Source organism: Schistocerca gregaria, chromosome 8 (genome assembly GCF_023897955.1).
Source record: "Schistocerca gregaria isolate iqSchGreg1 chromosome 8, iqSchGreg1.2, whole genome shotgun sequence".
Lineage (NCBI taxonomy): Eukaryota > Metazoa > Arthropoda > Insecta > Orthoptera > Acrididae > Schistocerca > Schistocerca gregaria.
This window is the reverse complement of record NC_064927.1, coordinates 256,312,437-256,336,748: the sequence shown is the minus strand read 5'-3', so window position 1 is coordinate 256,336,748 and position 24,312 is coordinate 256,312,437. Positions and strand designations below refer to the sequence as shown.

General features: G+C 37.7%; 1 protein-coding gene across 1 annotated transcript in view; it reads right to left on the bottom strand.

Moving 5' to 3' along the window:
• The window catches only part of LOC126285435 (cubilin-like), a 780,558-nt gene that overhangs the window by 38,248 nt on the left and 717,998 nt on the right, over positions 1 to 24,312 (bottom strand). The window contains exons 63-64 of the mRNA XM_049984824.1: positions 20,246 to 20,323; positions 13,725 to 13,869 (exon numbers count right to left, since the gene is read on the bottom strand). Coding sequence (XP_049840781.1) covers positions 13,725 to 13,869; positions 20,246 to 20,323 — 223 coding nt within the window. The remainder of the gene's footprint in view (positions 1 to 13,724; positions 13,870 to 20,245; positions 20,324 to 24,312) is intronic.

Sequence of the window (24,312 nt, the reverse complement as noted above, 5' to 3'; positions counted from 1 at the left end):
CCTTTTATTCTCAACATCACGGTGAGGTGTCATGATGCACATGTAAATATAACACATATTTTCACAAATAAGGTCATAAAAGCACTTTGCACTTCACCAAAACACAGTTTAATTGTGGTTGTTGTGTCCCAACCCAGTCAGTGTTCATTTGTTCACCAGAGAGTTCGGCGCCAAATTTGAATTTTGTTTACTGTTGTTTAAAAATGAATATAGTATCGCGACAAACTAAATTGCATTTGGACTCCCAACAAAATTTCTCATCAACATTGTTTGGTTGTAGATGAAAAGCTATGTGTAGTAAATAATACACAAGTGGTGCTGAAAAATCATGCACACCAAGTATAAAGGTATGAACAAAAATAAAAACTATTGTTTGAACTAAATATCCACATAATTTTGTAATCATTACAGGTTAAATAAAACGAAAACCCACTGATGATGGCACAGTGGTGCCGAAACATGTTTTGGTACTTGAAAAAATGATGTTTTGCACAACTGGTGGACCTCATGTCCTACAATTATAATATTGATCTTTTCTGCGTATTTTACTCTTCAAGGCACATCACACAAATATGACAGTAAAATTTTAAATAATGATATGAATGTCTGGTCTTCTGAGCTCAAAATTTTTTTAAGTGGCTGGTCCTCAAAGTGATAAGATTTAAATGAGAGTCAAACACTACGTGATTTAAAAATTCATAACATATTTTCACACATAAAATAATTCATCCTGTGTAAAAGGAAATTTACTTTGAAAGTAATGCTTCGCAAACCACTATTCACAATATTTTCCTACCATCTCTTAGAAGCTGATTTGTTTGAGCAGTTGCCAGACAATCCCAGAAAACAGGGGTTACTGGACATACACAGCTATGACAACGTAAGAAGCTCGTTCTCAGTGTTTGCTCTGCTCATATGTCTTTTGTCACATTTCTGTTTGGAATTTTGTGTGTAGTAGTGCACCATGTGATCAAGTGTGGCACTGCAGTACATTGTTAGGAGAGGACATACTGACTTATTTATCTGGGGCAACTGTTTTATCATATCCTACCCAGATATGACATTCAAAATAAGAAAACAAGCTCTGGCATAATATTCATTTCAAAACTAGACTCTGTAACTCAAGGTATCCTACATGATGACTATAACATATTGTTATTATTATTATTATTATTAATTATTATTATTATATCCATACTCTGCAATACTGTCCATCCACTCAGCCTAGCAGTGCTACCAAAAGCTAGTACAATAGGAATACAAATTTCTTGCAAAAGTAAAAAATAAAAATTGCTCGTATACTCCAGAACTGACAACATTAAGTTTTTTTATGACTTTTTTCCACTGTAGAAAAAATTAACAAAGTCATTTCCGAAGGCAAGAAACCATACAATTGGTAGTTTATATTCTACTCCAGAAGTAAATATAAAGCCTTACAGGAAGTTACGATGATAAAACACTGTGCACACAATGTGCTGCTAGTCTATAATTTACCAGAAAATGGGGTTCTGTAAGTTTAAGATGTAAACAACATAAATTAAGAAACAATGTCAAGCCTAGAGGAGGTACCAGAGAAGTGCTGAAACATATCTTGTGATCAAAAAATATTGTGTTTCACAAAATGCAGATACATAAAACTCTGACAATGCTGCCAGTATATTTGAAACAAAATATTTTATTCAGTACTACTGACCAAATTTGCCTGCTTATTAATCTTAAAGTTGTTACAGCATAAAGTCAATGCCGGCATGTCAGTCAGCAATGGCGGAGAAGAGAAGGCTGTGAGAAGAATCACATGCTGACTGACCTCCCTCCAGACAACAATATGACAGTAACGGACCCTAAGTGAAGACCACATCAGCGCCGCACCCAACTGGTGGCAGCCCACTTTGACAGCAGCTTCAATGTAAGCCGCTTTGTTAGCTGTTCCATCGAGGCCTCTTCATTAGCAATCAAATTCTGAAGAAGGTTGAAAATTTTGTGTGCCACCCTTTGCTTGACACACCTGTGTAATTGCACTTGTGGAAGGTAATGTATAAAGGACTACAAGATTTCTTAGATCAAAGTTCAGTATTTGTAATTGTCTTGTTGTAATAAAACTCATTAATACGAGCTGTTTGATTATTTGTCTAGTGAATCAAGTATGCAGGATTCCTAGACACAACGCAAGTGAACATTTACGTATGTTCATATGTATACAGCATTCACAGATTTTGCATTATGTCATAAAAGAAATTTCAGAGGATACTCCAAGATCACTGGAATTTCGTAAGTCATACTAAAATGCATAATTTGACTTAAAGTGCACATTTTCCAGAAGCAGGAGAAGGCTATTCATATGCGACTCGACTGTACGTGCGCATGAGCCCAATCGCAACTGCTCCAACCAAATCCATGTACGCCACTGTGACATCATGTTCATTGAAAGCACCTTGTTGTTATGAAGTATTGAACAGTCTTTGCCCTAAAGCCTTTGACACATTTTGCTGTTGGCACAAGCTTGTATGTGCACTGTGTTTTGTTGTTGTAAGTAGTGCATTTCCTTTGCAACTTAAGTTTTATTTTGGTATTTTTTTTCTCGTTTATGTTTTATTGGTGCAGTATTGCCCTTCAGTAGTGGAATAAAGTAAAGTTCTTTGTTGGAGTATAAGTTCTTACCAGTCAAAATTATAAAACTTTAACTGACAACTAAAACAATGAAAAATTCCTGGAAACCTAAAAAAAATACCATATTTTTCCCACCTTTCTCCTAGCTGAAAGGATTTCCTGTTTCTCCTGGGGCATGTACACACAACTACTACAGACTAATTGTCTGATGACACCCATGCAGAGCCACAGGGGCACCCACCTGCTGCCTCACCTATTTCTTTTATCTCTCTTTTAGTACTGATGGTTCAACTGATGTCCATTACATTTTTAGCCTTCTCACTTTCAATGTTCTGATTCAGCTCACTAGAAGGCATTCTTTTCTCTATAACTGTTTTGGCCCGTCATCTGGTTGATGGGGGTCAGAATGCAGTGGGGTGTGTCTCACCATGGATGAGCCCTGGGAGACCCCTCGTCTGCTCTGACTTTCATATTGGCCTGAGCCATATACTTCTCCATAAATTATTTCTCTGGTCTGGTAGCTGTTTTGCCATCAATGCCTCCATTTTATCACTCCCGTGTACTTTCACATTGCATGTTCCTGGCAGATATCACTAACTACAGATGAACTACCTCTGGATTAAGGGACTGATGACATTGCTGTTAGACCCTTAATCCCCAACCAACCAACCAAGTAACCTTAAGAAAGAAAAAACTGGTAAAAGCTGACCTCAGGAAAGAGCAGCTTTTGTACTGGAGCAATCTTGTAACATGGGGTAACATTGAGCCCATAACTTATCTTAGAAGATAGGTTAAAGGAAAGGAAAATATACTTTTATAGTATTTGTAGAGTAAGAGATAGTATTTGACAATATTAATAGTAAAATGTGAATCAAACATGTAAGAACAACAAATGTAAAATTTTGTAACAATTTCAATGTACACACAGATAACTTACCCACAAAACAGAAACACAATGGAAAGAAAAAGGGAGGAGGACACTAGTATTTAAAGTTAGTGAGAGTAATTAATAATCGAAAGAGCTCTGCACTTCATGAAACAAAATCACACATTTTATTATGAAAACATAAAACATAGTAAAGGTTGTCATGTGGAAAGTGTAACATTTAGAAAAATCTTTTGTCTGAGAACCTCCAAGTGTGTGTGTGTGTGTGTGTGTGTGTGTGTGTGTGTGTGTGTGTGTGTGTGTGTTGAGAAAATTATTTGGAGAATGTAGTTCACCCTTAAGATTATGTTAAATATGAGGGTAATCCCAAAAGTAAGGTCTCCTATATTTTATATGTACAGAACTCTGTTTGTGTGGCAGTTGGTCACACTGTTAGGAAGAGTGCTTTACGCACTGTGTGTAAACATGCATACGCCGCCCTCAGGCGCTCAGTCTTGCTCTCACTAACTTTAAATACTAGTGTCCTCCTCCCTTTTTCTTTCCATTGTGTTTCTGTTTTGTGGGTAAGTTATCTGTGTGTACATTGAAATTGTTACAAAATTTTACATTTGTTGTTCAAGAATGGAGCTCCCGTTGGATGCTACCACCACATGCAAATTGCGCGCAGTTATTCGGTTTTCGAACGCAAAGGACACTGTGCCAATTGAAATCCATCGCCAATTGCTAGTAGTGTATGGTGAGGCATGCATGGATGTCAAAAATGTTTCTATGTGGTGCAGAGAGTTTGTAGCTGGCCAGAATAAAATTCACGAATAAAGGAGTGGGAGACTGTCAATTTCTGAGGAGACAGTGTTGGAGGTTGAGCAAAGCATGCATGAAGTTCGGTGGATCACCCTGGATGATCTCTGCACGTTGGTTCCTGAGGTTTCCCGAAGAACCACTCACAGAATTTTAATGAAAACATTGAATTACCAGAAGGTGTGCACAAGATGAGTGCCAAGCACACTGACGGAAAACCACATATGGCATCAAGTTGATGCTTCCCATGCATTTTTGCACCGCCTTGCAGCCGAACAGGACAACTTTCTGACTGGTTAAAAGAACATTTGGCCGGAAAGCGATTCAGCTCCAACGATGAGGTGAAAGAAGAGGTTAATAACTTTTTGAACAGCATGACGGCAAGCTGGTATGACATGGGCATACAAAAACTGTCACAGCATCTACAAAAATGCATCGACAGAAATGGTGATTATGTCATAAAATAGCTAAATGTTCAAGCTGTAAACTGATATAAACCTTTGTAGAAATAAACAGGTCAATGTGCTTATAAAAATATAGGAGACCTTATTTTTGGGATTACCATTGTAATATCGAAAGTGTACTTCATAACATTGATATATAGCAAATTTGCATCCCATTTCAACTGGAATACATCACCCTGATTCTCACAGTTATGACCTTCTGTAGGAAATTGTCTTTTTGAAAAAATGTTACATTTGTTGGAGACAACATCAGCCATAGAAGTATATAAGTGGACGTAAACATTATTGATACAGTACACCTTCCAAGGCATCTCGCGTAAGAATCATAAGCCCCACAGAAGTCCACCATCTGCTGCTAGTGTAATGCTGCTACCAATGGTCTGTGTACATTCTATGATTCATGTGAAAAGCAGGTTTTCTCCTTTTAGATGAAATGTGCTTGCATCGCTGTTGTGTAATCTGTTAGAAACCATGCTTCACCTGCCAAACAACTCATCTCCATGAGAAATATATTGTTTTTCCTGCAGCAGTAATGATGTAAATTTAGCACACATTATCTGGTGTGAGAATCTGTTTGCAGCAAATCAGTATGATTATGTTCTCTAAAACATGTGGCTTACCGAGCATCACACCTCACTGCCAGTGCAGCACAAATTCCATCTCTATACTTTTCCAGAGCAGATGTTCCAAGAGTTTCCACATTCTTTGATCTTGGGATAAAGGATGTCCAATGACTTGTTGTCTACAAGCAGTTCTGCTATCATTGGTCTCCTTACAGTATAACCAAACAATGTTGACTTAAGTTCCAACCAGTGTGGTAATACTATTGTTTTCAGATCTGAGAGAGACGAACATAACAACATCTACATCTACATGGATACTCTGCAAATCCAATTTAAGTGCCTAGCAGAGGATTCATCGAATCACCTTCACAATTCTCTATTATTCCAATCACGTATAGCGCATGGAAAGAATGAACACCAATATCTTTTCGTACGTGCTCTGATTTCCCTTATTTTATCGTGGTGATCGTTCCGCCCTATGTAGGTCAGTGTCAACAAAATATTTTCGCATTCAGAGGAGAAAGTTGCTGATTGGAATTTCGTGAGAAGATTCCGTCGCAATGAAAAACGCCTTTCTTTTAATGATTTCCAGTCCAAATCCTGTATCATTTCTGTGATACTCTCTCCCATATTTCGCGATAATACAAAACGTGCCGCCTTTCTTTGAACTTTTTCGATGTACTCTGTCAGTCCTACCTGGTAAGGATCCCATACCGCGCAGCAGTATTCTCAAATAGGACGGACAAGCGTAGCGTAGGGAGTCTCCTTAGGAGGTCTGTTACATTTTCTAAGTGTCCTGCCAATAAAACGCAGCCTTTGGTTAGCCATCACCATAACATTTTCTTTCTTTCCAATTTAAGTTGTTTGTATTATAATACCTAGATATTTAGTTGAATTTATGGCTTTTAGATTAGACTGATTTATCATGTAACCAAAGTTTAACGAGTTCCTTTTAGCACTCATGTGGACGAACTCACACTTTTTGTTATTTAGGGTCAACTGTCACTTTTCGCACCATTCAGATATTTTTTTCTAAATTGTTTTGCAGTTTGTTTTGATCTTCTGATGACTTTATTAGTCGATAAATGACAGCATCATCTGCAAACAATCAAAGACGGCTGCTGAGATTGTCTCCCAAATCATTTATATGGATAAGGAACAGCAAAGGGCCTATAACACTACCTTGGGGAAAGCCTGAAATCACTTCTGTTTTACTCAATGACTTTCTGTCAGTTACTAAGAACTGTGACCTCTCTCATAGGAAACTGCAAATCCAGTCACATAACTGAGACGATATTCCATAAGCATGCAATTTCACTATGAGCCGCTTCTGTGGTACAGTGTCAAAAGCCTTCTGGAAATCCAGGAATATGGAATCGATCTGAAATCCCTTGTCAATAGCACTCAGCACTTCATGTGAATAAAGAGCTTGCTGTCTTTCACAGGAACGATGTTTTCTATACCCATGTTAACTGTGTATCAATAGACCATTTCCTTCGTGGTAATTCATAATATTCGAACACAATATATGTTCTAAAATCCTGCTGCATATCGATGTTAAAGATATGGGCCTGTAATTTAGTGGATTACTCCTACTACTACCTTTCTTGAATATTGGTGTGACCTGTGCAACTTTCCAGTCTTTGGGTACGGATCTTTCGTCGAGCAAACGGTTGTATATGATTGTTAAGTATGGAGCTAATACATCAGAATACTCCGAAAGGAACCTAATTGGTATACAGTCTGCACCAGAAGACTTGTTTTTATTAAGAGATTTGAGTTGCTTCACTACTCAGAGGATATTTACTTCTACATTACTCATGTTGGCAGCTGTTCTCGATTTGAATTCTTGAATATTTACTTTGTCTTCTATTGTGAAGGCATTTCGGAAGGCTGTGTTTAGTATATCTGCTTTGACAGCACTGTCTTCAATAGTATCTCCATTGCTATCCCGCAGAGAAGGCATTGGTCATTTCTTGCCACTAACATACTTCACATACGACCAGAATCTCTTTGGATTTTCTTCCAGGTTTCGAGACAAAGTTTCGTTGTGGAAACTGTTATAGGTGTCTCGCATTGAACTTCGTGCTAAGCTTTAAGCTTCTGTAAAGGATTGCCAGTCTTGGGGATTTTGCATTTATTTAAATTTGGCATGTTTGTTTCGTTGTTTCTGCAATAGTGTTCTAACCCGTTTTGTGTACCAAGGAGGATCAGCTCCATCGTTTGTTAGTTTATTTGGTATAAACCTCTCAGTTGCTGCTGATACTATTTCTTTGAATTTAAGACACATATGGTCTACACTTATATTATTAATTTGGAATGAGTGGAGATTGTCTCTCAGGAAGGCGTCAAGTGAATTTTTGTCTCCTTTTTTGAATAGGTATATTTTTCGCTTATTTTTTGAGGATTTTGGGATTACAATATTCAATCTTGCTACGACAACCCTGTGTTCACTAATCCCAATATCAATTTTGATTCTGGTTATTAACGCATGATTATTTGTTGCTAAGAGGTCAAGTGTGTTTTCACAACCGTTTACTATTAATGTGGGCTCATGAACTAACTGCTCAAAATAATTTTCAGAGAATGCATTTAGCACAATTTTGGATGATATTTTATGCTTACCTCCGGAATTAAACATGTATTTTCGCCAACATATCAAGCGTAAATTAAAGTCACCACCAAATATTATCATTTGAGTCGGGTATGTGTTTGAAATCAAACTCAAGTTTTCTTTGAACCTTTCAGCAACTGCATCATCTGAACTGGGATGTTGATAAAAAGGATCCACTTATTATTTTTTTCCTGTTGCCAACAATGACCTCTGCACATACTAACTCACAGGAAGCACCTACTTCAGTTTCACAACAAGTTAAAGTACTTCTACAGGGTGTATACATGGACAAGGAGAAAGTTCCCAGATTTGTCCTGGATTTCTCGGTTGAAAATACACTTTCTCCTGGGTGAAAATATATTTTCCCCTTGTTATGTGGGAGCATACTTTTCCTCGGCACTGTAAAACTAATCAGTCTTTTCAATGTCTGTGGTTTTATATGCTGACATAGAATTTCCCGGCACTATAGAAAATGAAACTCATTGGGGGAAAAACACATTTTGGAAAGATCTATGATGCGCAGCAGCAACATGTACACTGCATATTTTCGTGTTACAAAGATATAAATTTGAATTCCACCGAACACCGCATGTTGCTTTCCAAGGCATTGAAATCGAGATTGTGACACACTTTTGTAAGCCAGTCATAGCTCATGTTATGTGATCTCGCCAGCTGATGACACGTAGGACAGGTGATGTAGTCAACCAATAGCAAGATCACTCTTAAGTATCGTGAACACACAAATAAGAAAAGTTGATGGTTTAAATTAACATACATAGTGTTGCTGCAAGAAAAAACAGAGGTTTCACATATAATCATAGTCTGGAAGAATAATGACACAGGAAGCCCATATGTTCGTACGTGTAAAACATTAAAAGATCTTGCACTATGTCACAAAAGAAACAAGACATCAGAGGACACTTCAAGTTCATTGGAATTTCGGGAACCATACTAAAATGCATAATTGGGCTTAAAACACACATTCGTATGTCCTGATTCAGATGTAAATTTTCTTGAGTACCAGTACTGTATTTTCTCATGTTTGGTTCTTTATTATGGCATAATAGCATGCGAGCTAGAAGATGGAAAGCGTGCACTTTAAATGCAGTGAACAGTTGAAACTAGCCAACAGTGTGAAATTAAACACTTCATTTCAAATAAATTGAGTGCCTCAGCGCAAAAGATTAATAAAAGCCAAATCTCTTCAGCAAAGCGACAAAAATAACTTCATTGTTCTGCAAGGTGATTAATGCTTGACTGTCAGAAAGGTGGAAACAAAAAATGAAAATAATAACATATTTTAGCCTTCTGTTATTATGCGAACATATTTTAATTCATCTGATAGCTTCCGGCCACAGAAGTCCGTTTTGTTTTCATTTGATGTGAGAGTAATAAACAAAGAGGAAACACCAAAATCACTAAACGTAAACACAGGTCACGTGGAGAGTACCCACCTCCCCACTACAATTCAGATTGCTCTGTGCATCAGCCCCAGATATACGATATTTCTGAACTGGGGCAATCCTAGATAGTGGCGGCCAGCCACACATCAGTATTGAGACGGGAGAAGGTTCTCACTCATACGCGACTCAACTGCGTAAGCACAAGAGCCCGCCCGCAACTACTCAAATGAATCTAATGTCAACAGCTGTCACGTCATTCTCATTGGAGGCAATTTGTCGTTATGAATCATTGCATAGTCTTTCCAAACCCTTTGACACACTTTACTATTGGCAGGCACTTGTATGAGCACTATGTTTTGATGTTGTATACGGCAGATTTCCTTTGCGACTTAAGTTTTATTTTTTCTTCCTCTTGTTAATGTTTTGTTGCTGCTGTATTATCCTGCAGATGCATATACAGTAATATCCCTTGTTGGAGTAATGGTTCTTACCAGTCAAAGTCACAAAAATGTAACTGAAAACTAAAACAATGAAACATTCCTGGAATTCTAAAAAATTCCTGGTTTTTCTCCGGTTTTCTCCCAGATGAAAAAATTCCCCGATTTTTCCCGGATCTCCCAGTTGTCCCAGGTCGTCTACACCCTGTTCTAACAGCAATAAACACGCCACCGCCAACTGTGTTTAGCCTATCTTTTTGGAACACCGTTAGGTTTTCCACAAAAATTTCCACTGAGCTTATATCCGACTTTAGCCAGCTTTAAGTGCCTATGATTTGAGCATCAGTGCTTTCTATTAGTGCTTGGAGCTTTGGTACTTTCCCAACACAGCTACAACAATTTACAACTGTTATACCAATGGTTCCTGTATCTATGTTCTTCCTGTGTTCAGCCGGCACCCTTTGTGACTGAAGCCCATCTTGAGTTTTCTCAAGACCCTCTAACCTAAAAAACCACCCAGTCCATGCCACACAGCCCCTGCATATAGTGAACACCTGACCTATTCAGTGGAACTCGAAACCCAACTACCCTTTGGCGCAAGTTGAGGAATCTGCAGCCTACAAGGTCGCAGAACCGTCTGAGCCTCTGATTCAGACCCTCCACTCAGCTCTGTACCAGAGGTCCGCAATCGGTCCTGTTGACTATGCTGCAAATGGTAAGCTATGCTTTCATTTTGCAAGCGAGACTGGGAGCCTTTACCACTTCTCTTAGCCGCTCGAAACAAGAGAGAATCTCTTCTGATCCAAAGCGACACACATCATTGGTACCGACGTGAGCAACCACTTGCAGTTGGCTGCACCCTGTGCTCTTCATGGCATTCGGGAGGACCCTTTCCACGTCTGGAATCACACCAGGTATGCACATGGAGTGCACATTGGTTTTCTTACCCTCCTTGTAAGCCAAGTCCCTAAGGGGCCCCATAACACGCCTAACATTGGAGCACCCAACTACCAATAGTCCCACCCTCTGCGATTGCCCGGATATTGCAGGCTGAGTGGCTTCCTCTGAAACAGGACAGGTGACAGCATCCACCTCAGTGGACAGTGTCAGCCACAGACAGCACCTGGAACCACAACAGTGGTGCCCATCCACTGCAGCATCAAGCTGTGTAATCGAAGCCATCACAACCTGAAGCTGAGAGCAAAGTGTCACCAACTCGGCTCACATCCGCACACAACAATCGCACACTCAGGTGAAACTAAATAATTTGCCCCTGATTAGGAACTTGTAATATATCACAAAATTGGTTTACTTTCTGAAGCAAATGAAAACACAAGAACTGTGGCTATTAAATTTTAAATTTACACGCAGAAACTCAAGAAACTAAACTATTAAAGCACACAGATGATATAATAGAATTTGCTCCTGGTTAGGAACTCGTAAATGTCACAAAAGCGGGTTATTTATCTGTTGCTGCGTCTGTCACGCTCGGTCACTACTACTATTTTTTATTGTTCTTACAAGCATAGAGATGTCATACTAAACTCCTAATAACAATTCCCATCGTAATATGTTTGAGTCTATATCTTAACTAAATTAGCCATTTGAATTCTGATACTTAATTTTTATTTAAATCTTTTAATATGGCACACTCTCTTTGCTATTATATTTTATGGTTTGCAAATGATGACTTTTTAAAACTTGCTGTTCTTAAAACTGGTAATGACGGTATAATTTTTCTTATAGATCATTGACATTATCTGTGTGTGTCAGATGTTGTGATGCTGTTGAATCTTTAGTACTCCCCCATTGCTAATATAATTTTTTGCATATGATATCTGCTTCAAAATTCTTAAAGCATGTTCTGCCGTATTTTCTGTTGGAATTTTCAGTCTTTCCTTCTACTCTGTGCCAATAAATTTAATTCAGTTAAAAGTACACTGTTACATGTTGGCAAAACTAGTTGCTGCAGTTACTTTCGCTGTGTACTGCTAGTTAACTACATGATCTACTACTAACTACAACAGTTATGGGTAAGTCACATGGCAAAGACATTTTTAACTACAGCCAGGAACAAAGTTTGCACTGCCTAGTAATAGATATTAATAGCGACTACATGTGAACTCTCAACAAGCCTCACCATTTCAGTTGCTAGATAAAAGACTTTGTCGATTTCCATGTAATCTATTATTCAGCTTTCACACCATATCGTGTAACATTCACATACTCCAGACATGCTCATTTCAACAGAAGAGTGACACTCACAATATTTCCAGTTGTGAAAGTTTGTTTATAAATGTCAAATATTCAGATGCACTTCATCATGTGATATTTCTTATGGTGCTACACTAAAACTCAATAGGTATAGTTTTACTGTTATTGATTACCGTATTTACTCGAATCTAAGCTGCACTTTTTTTCTGGTTTTTGTAATCCAAAAAGCCGTCTGCGGCTTAGAATCGAGTGCAAAGCAAGTGGAAGTTCTGAAAAATGTTGGTAGGTGCCACCACAACTAACTTCAGCCGTCGAATATATGTAGTGCTACACAGGCATGCTTTGTAGGCACAAAGATAAATACTGGCGCCAAAACCTCCACGTCAGTAAATAAATTAAAAAAAAAAGGTGGAAGACGAGCTTTTTCTCTCTCCGCCCCGAGTTTCGACCACTGCATTTTCATACATTATCCAACGAAGTAAATACAAATTCCGTATTGTTCATCTTCGAATGTAGCAGAATTTCAATGTACTACGAAAATCCGCATGCAAGACTGTTTGGGATGTTTGTCAGTATGGCCAACTCTACTTTCTGAATTTTTTCCTACCTGTGAGGAGAGATGGTTGCTAATAGGAACCTGATGAAATGTGAATCACATGCAGTATTCTCTTCACCATAAGAATAATACGAATATAAACATTTTGCCACATATTCTTTCGTGTTTGCTGCTATCTTATTTAAATCCTGTCTACCTGATAAACTACGACACTAGAGTGAGACAACAGCAAACGCGGAAGAATATACGTATCGTGTCATGTTTATATTCGTATTATTCTTATGCCTAATAATGATACAGTCAGAAATGAAACACGGCAACTGACTAGATTTTTAATTCTAAGATGACTCTAATTTCTGTGCAGAATCTGATGTACTAAAGAAGCGGCAGCAAAGATTTTCAAACGGAGAAACATTTTCGCCAAATTCTCGTTCAGAACATGGTCTATCATACGCAGTCTATTATTTGTTTCTTGCTGATCATTATCAAAGAAAGCAGCAGTGTAAGTAACAACAAATAGCAGTCTCTTGCCAAAGCAAGCCATGCCGCTAGCGGTGATATGCCTTAAACACTCATCATCAGAATGGGACAAACAATGCATGACACAGTACAGCAATGCATTTTCAGCTTAGAGTGACGTAAACACCTATAACAAAGAAAACAGCACTTATCAAATCAAAGCAAAATAAGCAATCGAAGCACGTGAAAAAGGAAGGGTACCCGTATAAATACGGACGGAGCGCCTGGCGCATAGCAATGGCTATTTGGTAAAGCTTAACTGCTAAGCTTACGACTCGAACCAAACTACTGTAGCTGTATCATCACTCATTCGATGTAAATTGTCTCTCATATTACAATGGACCAACTTTGTTTCGATTTGGAGGTGCGGCTTAAAACTTTTCTCTCCCCTTGAATTTCGAGTCTCAAATTTCCGGTGCGGCTTAGATTCGGGAAATTTTTTTCCTTGATTTCGAGTCTCAATTTGCAGGTGCGGCTTAGATTCGAGTGCGGCTTAGATTCGAGTAAATACGGTATGCTATGGCTTTTCAGAAATGAACTACATAAATCACAAACTTTCCCCAAGAATTGTTGACAGGTCATTCTTCAATGGAACATATGTGATCAGTTACACAGTATAGCTCGCAAATTCTTAGTTATGGTATGTAGATTTATAAGACATACCTGTTGAGGAATATATAAGTTTAAAACCACGATCAACTTCAGAAGATGCTACAAAGTTTATTTCAACATCACCAGTGCCTGAATAAAAATCCATGGGCTGAACAGTTCCACAGAATTTTGCAGAAGCCATAGGATCAGCCATAAACTGTAATAATGTGAAGATACAATGATTTATATAACAATACAAATTACTCCGGATCATTCAGTGCTGGAAAAAAAACTTTTAACATGAAACACAAATGTATAATTCCATGGCTATTTACAGTAATGCTTTTAAGAGAGCATGTTTATTAATAAATAACAGCAACTACGTAAATTACAATAAAGCATCAACATGTGACAGCAATGGCTCCAAACTTCACATGGTGTACATCTGTAAAATAGTAACAAGGTACACTGAATATAATCATAGTAAAAGTGTAATATGGCTCCAAATTTCACATGGTGTACATTTGTAAAATAATAACAGGGTATATTGAATATTGTCATATTAAAAGTGTGATTCAAATATAAACCTTAAAAGCGAAATAAATTCCTAAAAGTTATACTATTGATTTGACACTTGGCAGTAATTACCCTTGTATTTTTATACATTGCCAACAGTTGATAGCACAGAAAAGGAAGCTGTGTCAGCGCAAAGATGGCTGCTCACTGTTGACCTGCACCACACTGGAGCAGCGAACAACGGTAATACATTTTCTAAGCTGTGGAACTGTTAAGCCTGTGGTAACATCTCACAGGTTGAAATCACAGTACCGCAATTCATGTGTTGTCCCTGCAGCAACTGGACAAAGTGGTGTAGGGAGTTTAAAAGATGCATAATGTCTGTGCAAGATTCTCTGTGTCCAGACCAGGCTCACCTCATAGGAATGAGCAAAAATACTGCTGGTGTAAACAAGATAGCCACTATTTTGGGTATCAGCATTAGTTCAGCACACAATATTGTCCATACACACAGTGATTCAATAAAATGTCCAGAAGATGGGTGCCAGTCACATCAATGAAGAGCAAGCAAAGAAAGGAGCCATAGTTCATCTATGAAGAGGTAACAGCCTTGGTGCATGAATGGCAGCATTCACAACCAAAAAAATTCTTCTCATGAGGTACCTATGCAGTTCTGAATGAGTGGTATGTGTCAGAAAATTATATAGCTGTAATTTTTCTCTATTGCCCCACTTGCACAATAATAAATAATTAAGGTTTTCATTTGAATCACCCTCGTACATGTCTGTATGGAGTGAGTTGTTGTGATGCTGTCACACTTCTTCTGGCAGATTTGCATTCAGAGCAAGGTAACAGAATTGGAATTCAAAGTGCTTAATGGTCAGCTGAACATGTAATAACGATGTACGTTCATACATCATATACAAGGGTTTCTATGTCTTTGGATTCAGAAAACAGAGATATGATTCTGAATATATTTAAAGGCAATTGTTGTGGTATAAATGCTCCACCTGTGATGCTTGACTTTGGATGCTATACACAAGCAATCTTTGTAAATTAATAACAATTTATAGAATAAGGCTACAACATCTAAGTGCTCAAATGAATGCCGTTGGGAAGGGTTTTCATTTGACTTCAACGTCAGTAGTGCAAGAACCTACATACAGCCTCTAGAGGCTAATGATTACACTTTTTTGTTTTTAACAATTTGGCTCTTGAGTTACTCAGCATCATATAAAAAAGCAAAACAATTGAATAGCCTTTGTATAATTTTGAAATAAGGTAGCGAGATATTTGTGTTTCTTTCTTTCATTTTTTTATTCAGAGGGTGAAATGCTTCCACAACTATGTAGTTTTATTGTTTAAATAATAATTATAAATCAAAGTGCACAATATGCATAAACTGGCTGTGCCAGTGAAATCAGCAGGCAGAAATATACTAATTAATGGGCCACAATTGTTCTTGCTATCATTATTGAACCATTTTCTATCTTGTTATTACTTGGTATAATTTTGAAAATTTATCAATGATGCATGACCATGTTCCTCAATTAATTTCATTAAATAATAATTTTATGTACTGACCTGCAGAGAGGTTGGTCCATTGCACGCAAAGTGGTAGGGGAATACTTTAAATGACCTGCGAGAAGGTGGAATAGGAAGAGAAGCTGCATACAGTTGGTCTTGGGACCTGGTTGGGGGGGGGGGGGGACAGTCATACGGTGGTATGAGTGGCAATAAGGCCACTAGTTCTGAACATAGAATTTTTTGCTGGAACAGCTAGCAGTGATTTTATATTGATAATGATGTACATTGATTAAAAGCTTCCATGAGTGACTAACAATTAAGGAAAAGATAGATTGCTACTTACCGTAAAATTGACACATTAAGTTGCAAAAAGGAACAATTAAAAAACACTTACATTAGCTTTCGGCCACAGCCTTCATCAGAAAAAGAAAGAGAAACAGAAACACCCCCATAAATTCACTCAAGAAAGCACACCTCATGTACACATGACCACCAATTCCAGCAACTCAGACCAGAAGCTGTCGGAGTTGGCTGTCATGTGCATGGGGTGTGCTTGTTTGCATGAATGTATGGTGTGGGTTCCTGTCTCTCTCTCTTTTTCTGATGAAGTCGTGGCTGAAAGCTAATGTGTAAGTGTATTGTAATTATGCCTCTCTGCAATGTGATTGGCCATCTTCACAGTAACCAGCAATCTATCTTTTCCACACAGTGCTGACAATTCCAACCTAGAGTTTCCATTGTTGAATGAGAGATTGGACAGCCTTGTATTTAACGGAGCTGAGGCAATGAGTCGGCTTCTGTGGGATAACATTTGCTTCGGTGGCAGGAAAACCTTTAAATACCTCATCTGAACCCTTTATACATAAAGTAATGATACGTTTGCTCAGTAATCTATATCCACTGAAGAACCAAAGAAACTGGTATACCTATCTAATATTGTGTAGGCCCCACGCGAGCATGCAGAAGTGCCACAACATGACACGGCATGGATTCTACTAATGTCTGAAGTAGTGCTTGAGGGAACTGCCACTATGAATCTTGCAGTGATGTCCATAAATCCATAAGAGTATGGGAGGGTGGAGATCTCTTCTGAACAGCACATTGCAAGACATCCAAGATATGCTCAATAATGTTCATGTATGGGGAGTCTGGTGGCCAGCAGAACTGTTTAAATTCAAATGAGTGTTCCTGGAGCCACTGTAGTAATTCTGGACATGTGGGGTGTTGCATTGTCCTGCTGGAATTGTCCAAGTCTGTCAGAATGCACAATGGACAGGAATGGATGCAGGTGATCAGACAGGAAGCTGATGCAGGTGATCAGACAGGAAGCTTACATATGTGTCACCTATCAAAGTTGTATCTAGATGTATCAGGGGTCCCATATCACTCCAACTGCACATGTTCCACACAATTACAGAGCCTTCACCAACTTGAAGAATCCCCTGCAGACATGAAGAGTCCATGGATTCATGAGGTTGTCTCCATACCCATACACCTCCATACCCATACACATCCATCCACTAGATACAGTTTGAAATGAGACTCTTCTCACCAGACAATATGTTTCAAGTCATCAACAGTCCACTGTCGATGTTGATGGGCCCAGGTGAGGTGTCAAGATTTGTGTTGTGCAGTCATGAAGGTTCCAAAAGCCCATATTGATGATGTTTTGTTGAATGGCTCACACACTGACACTTGCTGATGGGCCTGCACTGAAATCTGCAGCCATCTGCGGAAGGGTTGCACTTCTGTCAAACTGAATGATCCTGTACCGTTGTTGTTTGTCCCGTTCCTGCAGGATCTTTTCCGGCTGCAGCAATGTCTGAGATTTGATGTTTTACTGGATTTCTGATACTCACGGTACACTTGTGAAATGGTTGTACGGAAAAGTTCCCACTTCATCACTATGTTGGAGATGCTGTGTCACATCACTCGTGTGGCGACTATAACATCATGTTCAAACTCACTTAAATCTTGATAATACACCATTGTAGCATAAGTAACTGAGCAGACAACTGCTGCAGACACTTGTTGTCTCAAACAGGCATCGCTGACCACAGTGCCGTATTCTGCCTGTTTACATATCTCTGTATTTGCATACGCATGCCTATACCAGTTTATTTGGTGCTTCAGTGTAGCAATACTGTTTGTCTTTAGCTATAACTGCTGCCAACTTGAAGGTTTGTTTGAAAACTGCAGTGATTTACTTGGAATGGTCCTGTTGGAGATGGTAAGCCCTTTACTTTCCTCACCTTCTGAACTGAATGGCCAGTTACAGGAGACTTACAGTTTAACATGGACATCAAATCATGCTATGGTGCAACTTGATATCATGCACAGATCATTATTGGGGATGAAATTATGAGACCAACTGGGTACCAAACTACAGAACCTTGAATTTTTAGTCTGACACAAAACATAACAAAATATGAGTAGAGAGATCTTGTTCCTTAACGGTTTACTGTGAAGGAATTTAGCAGGCTCTTCTGCTATGAATAATGTACACAGGAAAATGACATGTTACTATGACCCTCGTAGCTGATGTTTTGCATCTTTTGCCCCTGAATCATTCTTCTCAGGCAATATTCATTGATTTTACCTTCATTTTCTTCAGTGTCTTGTCAATTTCCCTTCTAATTACATTTTATTCCTCTGATCAGAAGCCTGTCATTGCTGGTGATATTGTGGCCTTGACTGCCAGTCCTTTTCAGTCTTATTAGCACAGAAATAAATATGCACTGAATATATGTATAAATATGCACTGAATATTTGTAACACTTCCAAGCCACTAGATTTCACAGTGAGCTTCAAAGCTTCTAGATTTTACAGTAATAGAGTGAAACAAAATCATATTAAATCTGAACTTATAAATAATATACAGATGTACAATTTTATGTGCAACTGGCCTACTGTTTTTTTTCCTACTGAAACCAAGTCTAAAGTTACAATAACAAATAAAAAATCTATTACTTATGTTGAACATCACAAATAAACAATTCAATCTGTGATAGAAGCACTTGAATGATATAAACTCATGGACTGTGAAAAATGGCATATAATCAATTCAAGTAGGAAGTCTATGGATAGACTATCAAAATCCTCCAAATGGCCATGTTGTGTATGCCTATAAATAGCTGTAGAAAACATTAAACTGCAGTTTTTGCTAACATAATTATAAGTGATGATGGATACGTGACAGCTGAAGAGAACAGGGAACATCTTAGACCCTACAAAACATCCTATTAGCAGACAAAGAAAGAAATTTCAACGATACTACAGTTATTGCAATATCTCATTTCAAGTGTTAGCATAATACTAGGGCATATATTCCTTTGTGACCAATATGCCTGATAAACAACTATGTCTACAGTTACAATAGGCTTATCAGCAACAAATAATGAGTCTTCAGTATGGATAGAGATAGAGCGCCATATATCTGAACTGTTGTATGGGGTATATGGCATTGTCTAGAATGCATTATCTAGCATTACAATGCAGGAAGTTTGCTGTCGTTACTTGAGGTTTAATGTCAGGTGGTTGGGAACTCAACACTTTCTCCAATGCAGAGCTCAAATATGTATTATCTCTTCAACATATTCCTCAAGCCGTATTCGAGTGAACATGACTAACCCACATGTTTCAAAGTGTTCAACATTATTAGTATGCACAACATGTATGATTTCCACTCAAATCTGCCATTCACCTGACATGTTGATCTTTGAATAGTGATGAGAATTCATGAATTGTCAAATTAATTCTGCGACATATCCTAGCCAATACAGATGGAATATTAAAAGCAAATGTATAAAAACTACATGTAGTAATAGAAAGGATTTTCAGAACCTGACAGCAAATGTAAGTTTTATGACTTACACTCAAAAACAAAAATCAGCCAAGATGGTACATCCTAAGAAGAAACAAGGCCTTCTTTATTAAAAAAAAAAAAAAAGTTTCGTGCATGAAGAGTCCATGTTCTGATCAACAATTTACATGATGATAAATTAAGTTGCTACATCATGATGGTAAAGTCATTAGCAGTTCATTTTAAAGTCATATAAAAGCAGTACAGTACTCTTGCTTAATGAGGGTATTCTAAGATATAAATGGTCAAACACTGTTATAATATGTTGCATCAAAAAAGCTTGTCCTGTATTACAAGCACATTTGTTCAACACAGAATAATCCAACAAAAATAAATAATTCCTGCACACAATTATAAAATCCTTTCTGTCAAACTAAATCAATCAATAATTCAGGAAGAAATATACAAGCATATGTCATTACTCACCAAACAGAAATTATGCTGAGCAGCATACAAGCTCCCTCTCCGGGACATGTCACTGAACAGATCTGAATATTTTCAACCTGCATCTATCTCTACGCTAACAAAATTTTAAGTAACACTGGCACTGGGTGTAAAAAATACCTATCACTATGATGTATTACAATAATTCTCTTCTACACTAATCATTTAACTGTTGGTAATAACTGAGACATTCTGTAATAATTACATTTAAAATTATGTAAATGTTTCTGAGTTGATTACTTACACCATAAACATAGCCCTCTTTTCGTTTCCCACTATATATCATCATCTCACCAAGGCCTTCTCTGATATATTCAGCATTCTGAAAAGATACATGAATTTAGCAAAAAACATAGAACTAACACACAACTGGAACTCCATAGATAAGCAGGCAACACTCAAATGTTGTGACATTTTGTATTTTGGAAAATGAAAGTTGTGCTATTTTTGTTTCTGGATACACAAGTTAAAATTGTTACTCAACATTTATTTACCCCTGCACTGAAGTTAGAATATCTTAATGAAGCTAAATCAAGGGAAGAACTTTTTTTTTCCTCCAGTGGTAAATAACGAGTGGAAAGACTGCAAATGTAAGTGGTAGAGCACTTTTACAATTTGCAAAAATGTTATGCTACAATAAGATTAATGCGGAAGAATACCATTAATACACAAACACCACAGGCTATTCAGTTAATTGGAACAAGTAAACATTTATTTCGCATTGCTGGTCAACTTCACTACACGCCCACTTTCAGATGTATATGTATAGACAGATGTCTACTGATGACGTGTGTGGTGCCATATTTGGAACCAATAATTCATGTTACATTGGAACACTTATTGTTCCCACATGTAAGTTAAATTTCTTCATATATAAAGACAAGAACAGCAGAAACAACTCAAGCACACGTTACTCTACAGGCCATGTGACTGCAAATTTATGATACACAGTGCAAAATTTTTTCATAGCTGTTCTGGTATTATCATATTTATAATGTGGGAACAAATTTGTTTCCATGTAACATGATTTGGTTAAAAATATGATGGCACACACATATAATATATATCTGAAAACGGCCATTGGCCAAAATTAGGTAGCAATGCAAAATAAATGTTGAAGTAAAAGTTCAGCCTGTATCAATAAATTAAATAGTCTACACTGGATAAAATTGTTTTATCCTTCATAAATACATCAGGACTGTGGACTAAAATAAGAGGAAATGTACATACAAATACCTGGAAAAGACCACGACATTTTCATAATGACATAGCATTGGCATGACGAAAGTTAATGCTGTTTACAATGTAATTTCGTACTGTTCTAATGAAATCTTGATGTAGTATGTCACTGGTGTTATGTCACTGACGTATTGGGCTAGTCACTGTCACCTAAAAAAACAGAGGCTACTGCATATACTGGTAAAAAAAAAAGGATAGGGCTATAGATAGAGAGATGCTCTATGTAACTGACAAGCCAATGTGGCAGCTTTGTTTTATGCAATTCATATACAGCAATATTATTTCCAGGAGGTATGTTAGAAACACTGTAAAATCGCAGTATTATGTTATTTTCCCAGTGTATACAGGTTATACATTTGTGTGGATTGTCATATAATATGTTTTTCCTCATAGTAATGTTTTTCTCCTGGCACATTGTAGATCCGAAGATGACAGCTAGACTTTGTTGAAACCAGACATAGATAAAATTAAATAAATAAAAAAAAGCTATTTCAGCACATGATATTGGCTGCCAAATATTCTTATAAACCCAAACGTATTGGATTAAGACCATAATACTTAAGTCATATTTTCAATTTAATTCCCTTTGGAGTGTAGTCTCTTGGCAAACGTCACAGCATAATGCCACAGTGACTTCACTGGGACCCTGCTTTGTAGGGCAGAATAGTCTACTGTGTGTCCTACTCATGGCAGTACAGACAGTCCCATTTGTTGTGCATTCTGAACCATGCGTGAATGGATAAATGTATTTTCTACAGGTGAACCTGGCATTAGTTTGAAGGACAATGGTCCATGCATTCACAGTACTCTGACAGAAAAAGACCAGTCATCTGGGGCCATTGTTTTTGGAGGTATTCTGTAGCATGAGCATATGTAGTTCCACATCTTCCTTGCTCAATAAATAAAGTACAGAAGAAAGGTACAGCAAATGTGACTTTTCGTAAGTTCCAATTGTCCATATGTTTTAATGGATGAAAGTGATCATTGACATTACTCATTCTTTACGGGCTTATTAGTGTATATATCCGACATATGTACTGCCAGTGAGAGATCTGGATCTGAAACTTACAGAACCAGTTTGTGGCACACTATGTGGATGAACTGTAGCCCAGCAATGGCCACTATTGATGCTATGAGGTCTCTGTTGACATCTTTCTCAGGAATCAGACTAATTGCTAACAAAGCTCTTGATCTCATATATCACCAAATAGATAGCATGCCACATTGCTGCTAAACACATGTGTCAGCTGAAAGTTACCATATCCCTCACTAACTGTTCCATAGTTTTAAAGATTTTCAATTTGTATACTGGGTATGCTTATATTTAGATCTTTTCTAATTACATGTTTCCAGGATTTTTGTATCCCAAATTACTAGTCATTAAGGTTCATTTTTTTCTGGAACCTTTCAAACATCCTGTAAATATGCTCATATTTCTTGATAAAAGGTATATTTTGAACACTAGTGTATGTTTACGATAATGCTGGAGCATGTGCTACTATCAATTCATCATCAAGAATATTACTCATCCTAAGTTTTATGCCAGTATTCCGAAATATTTACCAAATTAGAGTTGTCTGTTCAGGAATGTTTCACATTATATGAAATAGTGAAGCCCTGAAAGATAATTACCCATTTGTTGTTGTTGTGGTCTTCAGTCCTGAGACTGGTTTGATGCAGCTCTCCATGCTGCTCTATCCTGTGCAAGCTTCTTCATCTCCCAGTACCTACTGCAACCTACATCCTTTTGAATCTGCTTAGTGTATTCATCTCTTGGTCTCCCTCTACAATTTTTACCCTCCACGCTGCCCTCCAATACTAAATTGGTGATCCCTTGACGCCTCAGAACATGTCCTACCAACCGACCCCTTCTTCTAGTCAAGTTGTGCCACAAACTTCTCTTCTCCCCAATTCTATTCAATACTTTCTCATTAGTTATGTGATCTACCCATCTAATCTTCAGCATTCTTGTGTTGCACCACATTTCAAAAGCATCTATTCTCTTCTTGTCCAAACTATTTATCGTCCATGTTTCACTTCCATACATGGCTACACTCCATACAAATACTTTCAGAAACGACTTCCTGACACTTAAATCAATACTCGATGTTAACAAATTTCTCTTCTTCAGAAGTGCTTTCCTTGCCATTGCCAGTCTACATTTTATATCCTCTCTACTTTGACAACCTTCAGTTATTTTGCTCCGCAAATAGCAGAACTTATGGACTACTTTAAGTGTCTCATTTCCTAATCTAATTCCCTCCGCATCACCCAAATTAATTCAACTACATTCCATTATCCTCGTTTTGCTTTTGTTGATGTTCATCTTATATCCTCCTTTCAAGACACCATCCATTCCATTCAACTGCTCTTCCAAGTCCTTTTCTGTCTCTGCCAGAATTACAAACTGTAAATAGCCTTTTGCTCCTTATAATTTACCCCTGTCACCTTCAGAATTTGAAAGAGAGTATTCCAGTCAATATTATCAAAAGCTTTCTCTAAGTCTGCAAATGCTAGATACATATGTTTGCCTTTTCTTAATCTAGCTTCTAAGATAAGTCATAGGATCAGTATTGCCTCACGTGTTCCAACATTTCTATAGAATCCAAACTGACCATCCCCGAGGTCGACTTCTACCAGTTTTTCCTTTTGTCTGTAAAGAATTTGTGTTAGTATTTTGCAGTGACTTATTAAACTTATAGTTCAGTAATTTTCACATCTGTCGACACCTGCTTTTTTGGGATTGGAATTGTTATATTGTTCTTGAAGTCTGAGGGTATTTTGCCTGTCTCATACACCTTGCTCACCAGATGGTAGAGTTTTGTCAGGGCTGGCTCTCCCAAGGCTATCAGTAGTTCTAACGGTATATTGTCTATTCCCGGGGCCTTGTTTCGACGTAGGTCTTTCAGTGCCCTGTCAAACTCTTCACACAGTATCATATCTCCAATTTCATCTTCATCTACATTCTCTTCCATTTCCATAATATTGTCCTCAAGTACACCACCCTTGTATAGATCCTCTACCTACTCCTTCCTCCTTTCTGCTTTCCCTTCTTTGCTTAGAACTGGGTTT